Source organism: Nerophis lumbriciformis, linkage group LG04 (assembly GCF_033978685.3).
Source record: "Nerophis lumbriciformis linkage group LG04, RoL_Nlum_v2.1, whole genome shotgun sequence".
Lineage (NCBI taxonomy): Eukaryota > Metazoa > Chordata > Actinopteri > Syngnathiformes > Syngnathidae > Nerophis > Nerophis lumbriciformis.
Window position 1 is genome coordinate 20,621,962 of NC_084551.2, and position 13,519 is coordinate 20,635,480.

The following is a 13,519-nucleotide window of genomic DNA, read 5'->3' on the forward strand; positions in this document are numbered from 1 at the left end:
GTGCAGGTAAAAAGGTGTCAAATGCTTAAACCAAAAAAACCAAAGGTGGGTGCCCCTAAGAAAAGGCATTGAAGCTTAGGGAAGGCTATGCGGAACAAAACTAAAACTGAACTGGCTTACAAAGTAAACAAAAACAGAATGCTGGACGACAGCAAAGACTTACTGTGGAGCAAAGACAATGTACGTCCAAACATGACATGACAATCAACAATGTCCCCACAAAGAAGGATGAAAACAACTGAAATATTCTTGATTGCTAAAACAAAGTAGATGCTGGAAATAACGCTCAAAGGAAGACATGAATCTGTTACAGGAAAATACCAAAAAAGATAAAAAGACACCAAAATAGGAGCGCAAGACAAGAAGTAAAACACTACACAGAAAAACAGAAAAAAACTCAAAATAAGTCAGGGTGTGATGTGGCAGGTGGTGACAGTACATCTACTTTGAGACAAGACCTATATTGATACAGTACATCTGCTTTGAGACACGACCTATATTGATACAGTACACCTCCTATAGTCATGCATGGTTGGTTATGGTTTAAAATCATATCCAACAATTGCGACAACAACTTTTTACCGTCAACTGAGTTTAGTTTTTGGATGATTTCTGCTGGTGGTGTGCCTCCGCATTTTTTCAACGCGAAAAATGTGCCTCTGCTCAAAAAAGGTTGAAAAACATTGCATTAAGTGGCCCACTTTTGGGTTCCAACCCCACAGTTGAGAATCACACCTATAAAACTGAATTTACAGTGTCAATTGCATCTATTGTTATGGCTGTTGTGTATACTCAATAAGGCATTCTTCACTTTTGTTTAGATACACTTTGTCCTTCTTCTCCTTTATCTCCCACTTGCTACTTATAACCTTCATACTTGTGAATATGTAGATGAGTATAAGTGCTGTCAACTCTATAGAGGGCAGTGAGTAGGAAGAGTTAATGGAGTGGAAATATGGACACTCAGACTCGCTGTTATCAGCCAAGCACAACAAGGTATTCTGTATACTATTTATTTTTACCTGCCCCTTCCTCACCTTTATGCATACATAGTCTATCCCACCTTTCAACAGGCACATTATAATCTTTTTTTTTTGCAAAACCCATACAGTTCCAGAAAGCAATTTACGCAGTTTTCACACATCCACACATGCACTTCTACACCCTCACAAAATAATCAGTGTTCTGGATGGCTGCCTGCCTTGTTCCAACTAGCTGATTCAGAATGTTAAACACCCTTATCCAACAGCCTGATTAACTCCTGGCTTGATTGTTTACCCCCATTCAAACCGGCCACGTCAGGATCCATTACTGCCGTCTATATGGCCCCCACTCGGATTGATCTATACGGCCAGAATCACTCTGATCTGGATTGATTGTGCCTGTCACTGGTGATCACACCAGTCATGGATAAAGTGGTCTAATTGTATTGTCCAGATGATGAAGTTGTTCTGCTGGAGACATGAAAGACTTCAGGAAGCTGTCAGGGCTTCACAAGTGGTTGGTTGTTAAGACCATTTGGAGTGAGCCAATGTGATTGATATCCACTGCAACTGTGATCATCAGGTCACAGCTTACATTGGGTGTTCATTTCTGTCCCTCATGGTAGAACCTACTCTAATTCACCCCTCCATGGGACTAATGATTGACCTCAAGGTAGTGGCATGGACTCTTTCCAGCCTGTATGTCATGTTAAAGCAGCACTAAGTAACTTTTAAACCTTAAACAAATATTTTCATAACTTTTGGTATCATACATCGACTTACAACTAGTTGAAAGACACCTCTTTCATGGACTAAAGGGGTCTGTATCTCTTTGACTTGCACTAAGCAATTTTAGACTTAGACTTCCTTTTATTGTCATTCAAATTTGAACACAATTTCGTTGTAGTGCAGGACAAAAGATAGATTACTGTACAGACAAATATATTGCACTTTTGCATATGCATCCACGTTTATGGATGTATGTTATATTGTCTTTATATTCCAGCGAGTGAATCCATTTTTGGGGGGAATTGAGGGGTTTATTATGATTATGGCCTGAGAGAAGAAGCTGTTACAGAACCTCTGCTACGGAGGCTGCGGAACCTCTTTCTAGAGTCCAGCAGTGAAAACAGTCCTTGGTGGGGGTGGGAGGAGTCTCTACTGATTTTCAGAGCCCTGGTCAGGCAGCGGCTTTTTGTGATTTCCTGGATAGGAGGAAGAGGAGTCCGATGATCTTTTTCGCCGTCCTCACCACTCTCTGCAGAGAATTCCAGTCTGAGACACTGCAGGCTCCAGCCCAGACAGAGATGCAGTTGGTCAGCAGGCTCTCTATAGTGCCTCTGTAGAATGTGGTGAGAATGGGGGGAGGGTGCTGTGCTCTTTTCATTAGACGCACAAAGTGCATGCGCTGCGGAGCTCTTTTTACAAGAGCTCCCGTGTGTAGTGACCAGGTCATCTTGACAGTTATCTGCACCCCCAGGAACTTGGTGCTGCTTACCATCTCCACTGCTGTGCCGTTGATGAAGAGTGGAGTGTGGCTGGACTGGTGCCTCCTGAAGTCGACGATGATCTTCTTGGTCTTGTCGACGCTCAGGACCAGGTTGCTAGTTCTGCACCAGTCAACCAGATGTTTCACCTCTTCCCTGTAGTCCATGTCGTTGTTGTCACGGACGAGGGCCACTACTGTTGTGTCGTCCGCATACTTCACAATGTGGTTAGTAGTGGACCGGGCGCAGCAGTCATGGGTCATCAATGTGAACAGTAGCTGACTTAAGACGCAGCCCTGGGGGAGCCGGTGGTCAGGGAGATGGCACTGGAAGTGTTGTTGCCCACTCTCACAGACTGGCATCTGTCTGTGAGGAAGTCAAGCTGCCAGTTGCATAGGGGGGGGACTGTTTTGTGGAGGGTGGCAGGAACCCGAACGCCTATGTGCAAATACTGCCGTCATGGCAGAATGTACAAAATAACCAAAGAAGCGAAAAGTTTTGTCTGACGAGACAAAAAAAGAAAAAAGGACCCTATCCGGTTAAAAGGACAATCAAGGATCAACATTGGCCCGGCTTTCACTCACTGACTTGAGCTCAAAAATGAAGAGAAAACTTCGACCCGATGCTGCCTTGGCTCTGTTCCTGCCAGCCTTGTAAGTAACTTTCGATGCTCATCTCAAAATGATAATGCTAATGTCAACTATTGGAAGTTTGCGTGGTAGCAATAAATAGCCACCAGCGTGTTGGTTCGCAGTTCCACACTGACACGACCAGTCATGCAACAAACTCAAAAGTACTGTATAAAAACAAAACAATGCAACGACTGCAAACCGCACATATAAAGTTGGAGTAAAATATGTAGGATCCTACTGTGGAAAGATCAGTCACACTGAAACATTGTGGTATTATCGTGTCAGTTTGACATTATATGCGCTAGTCCTCATGGAAAATGTGGTCGACCTTCAGGCAAAACACTACCGCTTTGTTCCACTGGCGACGCCAAAATTAACCAAAACTGAAAGTTCTTAAGTGGGGCTTTAAAGTAAGAAAAACATTGTCTTAATTGTATATTGAAGTACTTTTATGTAGGGATGGGTACCTTTCACATTTGAATCAATACAGTGCCAATTACCGGCACCTCAAAATTGATACCAGTACTCAACGGTATCACTTTTTGTACATGTTTTTAAGAAATGGTAATGTGTTAAATAACATATTTGTATCTTGTTTTCTTGCACTTCTGAGTCTCATTTGCAAGTATTATATGGTACACTTTGCATGCAGTTGCGATTCCAAGATGTTAGATGGCAGTAGTGTATAGACTACAGTGTGTTTCCTAGTCAGGGAGTAATCTTTGCCATTAAGCAGTCTTTTGTTGCGCCCTAACAACACAATACTGTAGCTGTTTGATTGTAATCTGCATTTTAGTTAGAGTTATCATTACCAAATTTAAGAGTGTTGAAATTGTCACTAAAATCGCTATAGCTAATCAGTAGCATGTCTATGGCTGATACAATGTAAATTAGCTTTGATCTAGCGTATTTTGAAAAGTGAAGACTTATTGTACGTTCGAGTGTTTTCTACCAGGCAGAATTATTTTGTTGGCATGTAAAACTGCAACAGTCAGTATTTTTCCATGCACTAAATTAGTCTGATTTCTCTAATAATTGAACTAAAAATAAGCTTCTTAAAACCCATGCATGGAAACACCTTACTCTGATCCTGTTTGGCTCTTGAAAAATCTGATTAACATACCTAGATTATGCGATCGGAAACCAGTTTTCTCTGACATGTAGGCTTATCAGAGTAGCAATCTCTGTGGAGGACCAACACGCCGCTCTTTACGGAGCTCTGAAGCTACAAGCTCTTCCATGTAGCATGTAGCATGCTGTTCCTCTATTTACATTCCCACATAGCTAAAGAAGCTGAAATGACCACTAGTGTATGGCCAACAGTCGCATTAGAGATAGACCACGGAAACTGGGACTTTACATGTAGGTGTGAAAATGGAAGAAACTAAATGATTTGATAAATCAGACTAATTTAGTGCATGGAAACATATTGATTATCTAGAACCTAGGTTTCAGAGTCAAGGCCTGCGGGTTAGATCCGGCCCGGGAATGAATTATCTATGGCCCCCGAGATGATATTTGATTAGTAATAGAACCGGCCCACAGGCCACAGCCGCCTGCTGCTGTTGTGCACGCACCGATACTCCATCAGCGTTGGCGCTAGGAATTTTCAAAATGACCCCATCAAGTCATAAAAATGGGGTCCTACAGTACATTTTTGGGGTGCCACTTTTTTGTAACCATTGTGAAAACAAATAATAAATGTATGCATTATACTGTTATATCTCACATTCTATATTGTGTTTTTGAAAAAGGTTGTCATAAGCGTTACTTTATTCATTAAAAATAATAAAATAAAATAAAAATAATGTTTTATGCATATGTTAATGCATTCATTTATAAACATTCATTCACTTTCCTCTTTCCTTCATAGATCTACATTTTACCGCTGTCTGTATTTTTTTCTCTATTTTTATTGTAATATTTTCAGAATGTATTTGTCCTATTTTTGGCCAAAGTAAGACAAAGAAAACAATCTAAAGTTGTTTTTTAGTTGTAATGCCATTTTAATAGTCCGGCAACGCGTGTGCAGAGATTGTCCTCCATGCGGCCCCTGAGCTAAAATGAGTTTGACACCCCTCTAGAAGCATTTTGGCTGAGTCCGCTTTGAGTGCTGCTTGAGTGAATGTTTCCTCCCAAGTGTTTGAGCCAACCAAGTCTGCAACCAGACGTGACGTTACGTACAACAAACGTATGGAAATATGGCACCGTTTGATTTTATGTGAATCGACACCCGGTCGAACCGAAGGAATTCAGTCGGTACTGAATTGGGTACCCATCCCTACTTTTATGTGTGTATGGTTAGTGTTCATGTTTATAATTGAGGGAAGGCGGGAGCGCAAGGACGACAGGCAAATCAGAGCAGCGTCTGCATTAACTAATGCAGTCGTCGGGTAGGAGAAAGAAAATAAACCGATTGATAGTTAGAGATTATGACAGAGTTGGTTGTCTAACACAGTGTTTTTCAACCTTTTTTGAACCAAGGTGCATTTTTTTCATTGACAAAATTCGGGGGCACACCAGCAGCAGAAAACATTAAAAAATGAAACTCAGCAGCTGATATTGACAATAAAAAGTTGTTCTCGCAAGTGTTGGATAAGAATTCAAACCATAACCAACCATGCATGACTATAGCTCTTGTCTCAAAGTACTATCACATCACACCGTGACTTGTTTGGAGTTTTTTGGTGTCTTCCTGTGTGTAGTGTTTTAGTTTTTGTCTTGCGCTCCTATTTTGGTGGCTTTTCCTGTTTTGTTGGTATTTTCTTGTAGAAGTTCCATGTCTTCCTTTAGCGCTATTCCCCGCACCTGCTTTGTTTTAGCAATCAAGGCTATTTAAGTTGTCGCTATCCTTCTTTGCGGGGACATTATTGATTGTCATGTCATGTTCCGATGTACTTTGTGGACGCCGTCTGCTCCACACGCTGTAAATCTTTGCTGTCTGCCAGCATTCTGTTTTTGTTTACTTTGCAACCAGTTCAGTTTTAGTTTCGTTTTGCATAGCATTCCCTAAGCTTCAATGCCTTTTCTTAGCGGCACTCGCCTTTTGTTTATTTTTGGTTTAAGCATTAGATACCTTTTTACCTGCACGTTGTCGTCTGCATATTGTGATCACGACGAACCATGTTCCCGACATCTACAACGCAATTAGCTACTTGCTGCCACCTACTGATATGGAAAAGTACAACATGGTTACTCGGCCGAGTTCTAGACAGCACCGACACTCAACAACGGCACATTTGCAGATTATTATTACTGGTTTGCAAAAAATATTTTGAACCCAAATAGGTGAAATGACATATTCTCCCACAGAATACAAGACTGTATCTCACAGCACACTAGTGTGCCGCGGCAGTAGTTGAAAAGCACTAACCCTTGCTAAACTTGCTTTGAGTCCATCAAAGGGCGATAGGTTTACAGCCTGTGGCTTTTGGCCCATTGGCTAGCACTGGTGCATGTAACTGTTAACCAGTTGGGATTGGTGGACCAGTGTTGGAAGCTTAAGGGTGAAGGGTATAAAGCTGACGGGGATGCATGAGGGATGTCTTTCCTGTCCCCATGCTTGGATTTGTGCTCCTATGCCCCACTGACAACCCTGGTCCCTTGGTGTTGTGGTAATAGGTTTATATTCATAAGACACCGATCTTAGATAAAATATAGTTTTGTTGTCCGAGCTTGTCTCCTCACAGTTCAAGCGTGTGTTCCTAAGCCGTCAAACCCACGGTCATGTCTTTCAAGGTTGCCCTCTATGACTAATTAGCTGATGAAGATCAAAGTAAAATGTGCTTTGTCATTTGTTGTTCCTGACAGGCAGGTGGTTTGAGGTACGACTTGATGTAATTGTCTTCCGCCTCAGGCTACTGCAAACATGATGAGCACTAGCCAGGCTTATCAGGCCATACACAGATCATACTGATGCACACAGGCCCCGCAGGCAGGGCTGGTGTATCTCACCAAGGATCAAATCATGCAATGAGGGCAAGGGGAGAGGAGAAGTGAATTAGGAGGGACACCAGAGAGTAAGAGGAGAGGATGAGGTGGAAGAGCAGGGCAGAAGGGAGTGATGGAGAAGATAGGAGGTAGGAAAAAAGTGAGCTAAGTTATTTTCCTCTTAAGGCTCTATACTAGAAAATCAAATTGTCTCGTACAATAAGACGTTTTACTGGTTACTGTTTGATTGTGAATTTGTCTGCAATAATTATCATCCCTTCCTCTCTCTAGAACAACGGTAATACAACTGGAGTCAGAACACCAAGAAGGTAATGTAATCAGTATGGATAAAGGGTCCAACTTCTCTGTAGAAGAAGTCAAGAAAACTCTTGCATATTTGTGCTCGGCTAATAAGGAGGATTGCCAAGTCAAAGTGGGTCACGTAATGCCTAGAGGCCTGCTTGTCATTAGTCCAACTGTGCCAGTATCTTGCATTAATTAATTGTCTGACATTGTAAAAAAAACACCGTTCACATTTCAGCAACCGTTTTAATTACAATTTATCTTCTCAAGGGACAATATATAGGAAGTAAACTTGGATAGACTGTACTTTAGAGTAGTCACTGTACATCTACTATTCACTAAAGGTGGCAACTTGTCCAGGGTGTACCCCGCCTACTGCCTGAATGCAGCTGAGATAGGCTCCAGCACCCCCCGCGTCCCTGAAAGGGACAAGCGGTAGAAAATGGATGGATGGAAGTCAACAGACATATAAAATAGTGCTTAACAAGCTGGCCACACAAGTGAGAACCAAGATATTGTGTCGTGCCTGCAATTAAGTTTGGCATTGGTTGTGTCATGGTCTGGGTCTGCATGAGTGCTGCCGGCACCGGCGGGCTGTGGTTCATTGTAGCATCTTGTACTGTGGCATCTTGAAAAAGGACATGATCCCATTTGTTTGGAAACTGGGTCTCATGACAATTTTCCATTTCTATAACTAAGATGACAAGCTGAAGATTGTGGAATGGCCAAGTACCTTTTAACAGCCTTAATTGGCATATACATAATCTTGGAAGGTAATCAGTCCAACAAATAATTTTGAACTATTTTCAAAACAAATTCAAATATTTTGATAGTGTTGTGGGGCACAGCTAAAATCTAATTTCTATTTAGCATTTGTCACACAATTATGGAATATCAACTACCAACATAATGTATAAACAATTAAACACTACACATACATAAAATACTGTTTAGTTACAAGTACAGTGCAACCGGAAAGTTTACATTGCAAATGTATTTAAAAAAAAAATCACATGTACATATGTGATCACAGCGCTTGCTCAATATTTTGTCTTACCTTTGGCAGCAATTACAGCCTCAAGTCTTTTTGAATACGATGCCACAAGCTTGGCACACCTATGTTTCGGTATTTTTGCCCATTCCTCTTTGTAGCACCTCTCAAGGTCCATCAGGTTGGATGGGAATCATTGGTTTTCATCCAGGATGTCTCTGTACACTGCTGCATTCATCTTAGTCTAGTCAGGAAGGAGATCAAGAACCCGATGGTCACTTTGTCAGAGCTACAACATTCCTCTGTGGAGAGAGGAGAACCTTCCAAAAGGACGACCATCTATGCAGAAATCTACTAATCAGGCCTGTATGGTAGGCTGGCCAGATGGAAGCCAAAATGCACCTGAAATACTCTCAGACCATGAGAAATAAAATTATCTGGTCTGATGAGACAAAGATTGAACTATTTGGCCTGAATGCCTAGCATCATGTTTGGAGGAAACCAGGCACCATTCATCAACAAGCCAATACCATCCCTACATTGAAGCATGGTGGTGGCAGCATCATGCTGTGGGGATGTTTTTCAGCGGCAAGAACTGGGAGACTAGTCAGGATAGAGGGAAAGATGACTGCAGCATTGTACAGAAACATCTGGAGGAAAACTAAATACTTCCCATCCATCCTGATGGAGCTTGGGAGGTATTGCAAAGAGGAATGGGTGAAACTGCCAAAAAATAAGTGTACCAAGCTTGTGACATCGTTTAAAAACAAACTCTGTAATTGCTGCCAAAGGTGCATCAACAAAGTATTTTGTAAAGGCTGTGAATACTTATCTACATGTGATTGTTTCCTTTTTTATTTTTAATACATTTAAAAAAAAAAAGGGAACAATGTTGAGGAGGGCAGCACGGTGGAACAGGGGTTAGTGCGTCTGCCTCACAATACGAAGGTCCTGAGTAGTCGTGAGTTCAATCCCGGCCTCGGGATCTTTCTGTGTGGAGTTTGCATGCTCTCCCCGTGACCGCGTGGCTTCTCTCCGGGTACTCCGGCTTCCTCCCACCTCCAAAGACATGCACCTGGGAATAGGTTGATTGGCAACACTAAATTGGCCCTAGTGTGTGAATGTGAGTGTGAATGCTGTCCATCTATCTGTGTTGGCCCTGCGATGAGGTGGCGACTTGTCCAGGGTGTACCCCGCCTTCCGCCCGATTGTAGCTGAGATAGGCTCCAGCGCCCCCCGTGACCCCGAAGGGAATAAGCAGTACAAAATGGATGGATGGATGGACAATGTTGAGGAAAAAAAATATTAATTCCAATTTGGAATAAGGCTGTAGCATAACAAAATGTGAAAAAGTTAGGCACTGTGAATATTTTCCGGATGCACTTTATATCAGTGAGAATCAATATTGTGATTAACACTACTAACAAAAAGGTTGGGATATGCTCTTTTCACTAACAAGAGGATGAGCAGCAAAATTCACTTAAGTGTGTGATCCATGATTTGACCAATGAAGCTCTGTTTCTTCCGACTCCTTTTCGGACATGTTATAAAAAGAAACTGAACATATGCGTTGTACGGTATAGTAACTGTTCACATTTTGACATCATGTGACCACGATCTAACAATTGATCAACAGTACATTGTCATAGCCAGGCTTTAAACTGCATGCTCTCTGAAAGAAGTGGCCACTGAGCGTATGTGTCACAGAGTGTCATCAGCAAGTTGCAGCAGAAATACAGAGCAACCTGTACAATCACAGAAGGGCATACAGTATGCCTTTTCTATGAACATGTAGAATTTGTTCACCTGTCATTTTCTTGTTGGAGAACAGCTACTTATGCAAAAAGTACTGAAACAGTGAAGAGTTTATAGAGCATCTTAGATTTATCCTAAAATTTCACCCAGAAGTCACACATTTTGACTTTTTGTAAGTAGTGTATATTGTAGCCTCTTGCGATAGGGCTGTATATAGCGATATTATTTGGCATTATTAATTGTAATATAACCATTTCACCAACCTGATCCCTGGTGTCTGACAAAAACCAAAGCAAGATCAACCCCTGATGTGATCCTCATATATATGTGAAGTTGGCACGTTGTGTAATTCGTAAATAAAAACAGAATACAATGATTTGCAAATCCTTTTCAACTTATAGTCAATTGCATAGACTGCAAAGACAAGATATCTAATGTTCAAACTGAGAAACTTATTTTTTTTGCAAGTAATCATTAACTTAGAATTTAATGGCAGCAACACATTGCAAAAAAGTTGGCACAGGGGCATTTTTACCACTGTGTTACATGGCCTTTCCTTTTAACAACACTCAGTAAACGTTTGGGAACTGAGAAGACCAATTATTGAAACTTTTCAGGTGGAATTCTTGCTTAATGTACAGCTTAAGTTGTTCAACAGTCCGGGGTCTCCGTTGTGGTATTTTAGGCTTCATATTGCGCCACACATTTTCAATAGGAGACAAGTCTGGACTACAGGCAGGCCAGTATAGTACCCGCACTCTTTTACCATGAAGCTACGCTGTTGTAACACGTGGCTTGGCATTGTCTTGCTGAAATAAGCAGGGGCGTCCATGAGGGCCTGTCCCCATGGGGCCTGGCCAGGCACAGCCCGAAGAGGCAACGTGGGTTCCCCCTCCAATGGGCTCACCACTCACGCAGGGCATTTGGCGGTCCGATCCTCGGCTACATAAGCTAGCTCTTGGGACATGAAACGTCACCTCGCTGGGGGGGGCTGAGGTGGTGCGCGAGGTAAAGAAGTTCCAGCTAGATATAGTCAGACTCACTTTGACGCACAGCAATGGCTCTGGAACCAGTTCTCTCAAGACGGGCTGGACTCTCTTCCACTCTGGCATTGCACGCAGTGATAGGCGATGGGCTGGGGTGGCAATTCTTGTTGCCCCCGGGCTCGAAGACTGCACGTTGGAGATTAACCCGGTAGACAAGAGGGTAGCTTCTCTCCGCCTTCGGGTGGGGGGACAGGTCCTGACTGTTGTTTGTGCTTACGCTCCAAACAACAGCTCAGAGTACCCACCCTATTTGGATTCCCCTCAGGGAGTACTGTAGAGTGCTCTCTCAGGTGATTCCCTTCTTATGCTGGGTGTCTTCAATGCTCATGTTGGCAACGACAGTGAAACCTGGAGAGGCGTGATTGGGAAGAACAACCACTCGGACCTGAACCTGAGTGGTGTTTTGTTATTGGACATTTGTGCTCGTCACAGATTGTCCATAACAAACACCATGTTCAAACATAAAGATGTCCATATGTGCACTTGGCACCAGAACACCCTAGGCCTTAGTTCCATGATCGACTTTGTGGTTGTGTCATCAGATTTGCGGTCTCATGTTTTGGACACTCATGTGAAGAGAGGGGTGGAGCTTTCTATCGATCACCACCGAGTGGTGAGTTGGCTCCGATGGTGGGGGAGGATGCCGGACAGACCTGGCAGGCTCAAACGCATTGTGAGGTTCTGCTGGGAACATCTAGCAGAATCTTCCGTCAGAGAGAGTTTTAATTCCCACCTCCGGAAGAACTTTGAACATATCACAAGAGAGGTACTGGATATTGAGTCTGAGTGGACCATGTTCCGTACCTCTATTGTCGAGGTGGCCGATCGGAGCTGTGGCTGCAACATGGTTGGTGCCTGTCGTGGCGGTAATCCCAGAACCCGCAGGTGGACACCAATGGTGAGGGATGCCGTCAAGCTGAAGAAAGAGTCCTTTTGGCTTATGAGACTCTGGAGGCAGCGTACAGGTACCGACAAGTCAAGTGATGCGGGGCGTTGGCGGTCGTGAAGGCAAAAACTCGAACATGGGAGGAGTTCGGGGAAGCCAAGGAAAACGACCTCCGGATGAAAGCGATTCTGGACCACCATTCGCCGCCTCAGGAGGGAGAAGCAGTGCACTGTCAACACACTGTATGATGAGGATGGTGTGCTGCTGAACTTGACTGCGGATGTTGTGGATCGGTGGAGGGAATACTTTGAAGACCTCCTCAATCCCACCTACACGTCTTCCTATGCAGAAGCAGTGCCTGGGGAATCTGTGGTGGGCTCTCCTATTTCTGGGGCTGAGGTTGCCGAGGTAGTTAAAAAGTTTCTCAGTGGCAAGGCCCCGGGGATGGATGAGATACTTTTTGGAATCTTTAGAAGACCCTGGCCTGAAGACCGGAGGCTGCGCCCTGAAGAGTAGGAGCATAGCAAGTCAGTGATGTACTGAGGGACGGAATGCCAGGACTAAAATCTTAAACTCAATGCGGAATCTAACTAGAAGCCGATGAAGACTGGATAAAACGGGGGTGATATGGGCTGTCCTAGGTGCACCCGTCAAAAGTCTGGCAGCCGCATTTTGTACAGTCTGAAGTCTCTTTAGCGTTGACTTGTTGAAAAGAGTGAAAAGAGAATTGCAATAGTCAATGCGAGACTAAATGAACGTGTGAATGATCATTTCGAGATCCAATTTGACAACAAATTTCTCACTTTAGAAATATTTCTGAGATGATAAAAACAGTTTTTTGGTGAGTTGACGACAGTGGCCCTGCAAAGACTTGGACTGATCAAACACAACCCCAAGGTTTCTGAGGCTGCTTTTAACAGATGCACCCAGAGCATATACCGTCTTGCGCAGTCCCACCAAAACACGCCACAACTCCTCATTTTCCATATGCTTCTTGTGTACGCTAATTAAGTTGTCAGTCATCATCAGTCCATAGCCTCCTTGACAACGTCTTGTTTCCTCTCCTTTTTTGAAGTCTTCACTTGCTTGCAGCCATGCTCTCCTTAACCCGACAGCCACTTTTCCTCCATGCTATAAGGGATATGATTACATTCTGCACTCTTTTTTTCTTTCTTTTTTGTCCCGTCCCATTTTGCTCTCTCCTCGTCCTATATTTGGCACTCTGCTCCCCTCCCTCCCTTTAAGTTCGGGGTTTACTCTAGACGTGGTGACGAAGAAGAAGGGCGTAGGGAAGCAGGAGGAGAGAGAGGAAGTGTGTATAATTGGCTTTTTAAGGTGTGACAGAGAGAAAGAGAGGGGAAGGGGGCAAGTGAGTGTGTTTGTGTGCTGGGAAGCGAATAAATAGACAGTGTTGAAGGGGGGAAATAGGAAGGTGCTTGTGTTGTTTTAGCCACAGAGGGGATGTGTGGAAGTGTGGCGGTAAATGCAGGACCACTCGCCTATTCT

General features: G+C 43.3%; 1 protein-coding gene across 1 annotated transcript in view; it reads left to right on the forward strand.

Moving 5' to 3' along the window:
- The window catches only part of ulk4 (unc-51 like kinase 4), a 202,205-nt gene that overhangs the window by 169,327 nt on the left and 19,359 nt on the right, over window positions 1-13,519 (forward strand). Inside the window, 1 exon segment of the mRNA XM_072912929.1 lies at window positions 7,324-7,361. Within this exon segment, the coding sequence (XP_072769030.1) occupies window positions 7,324-7,361 (38 nt within the window).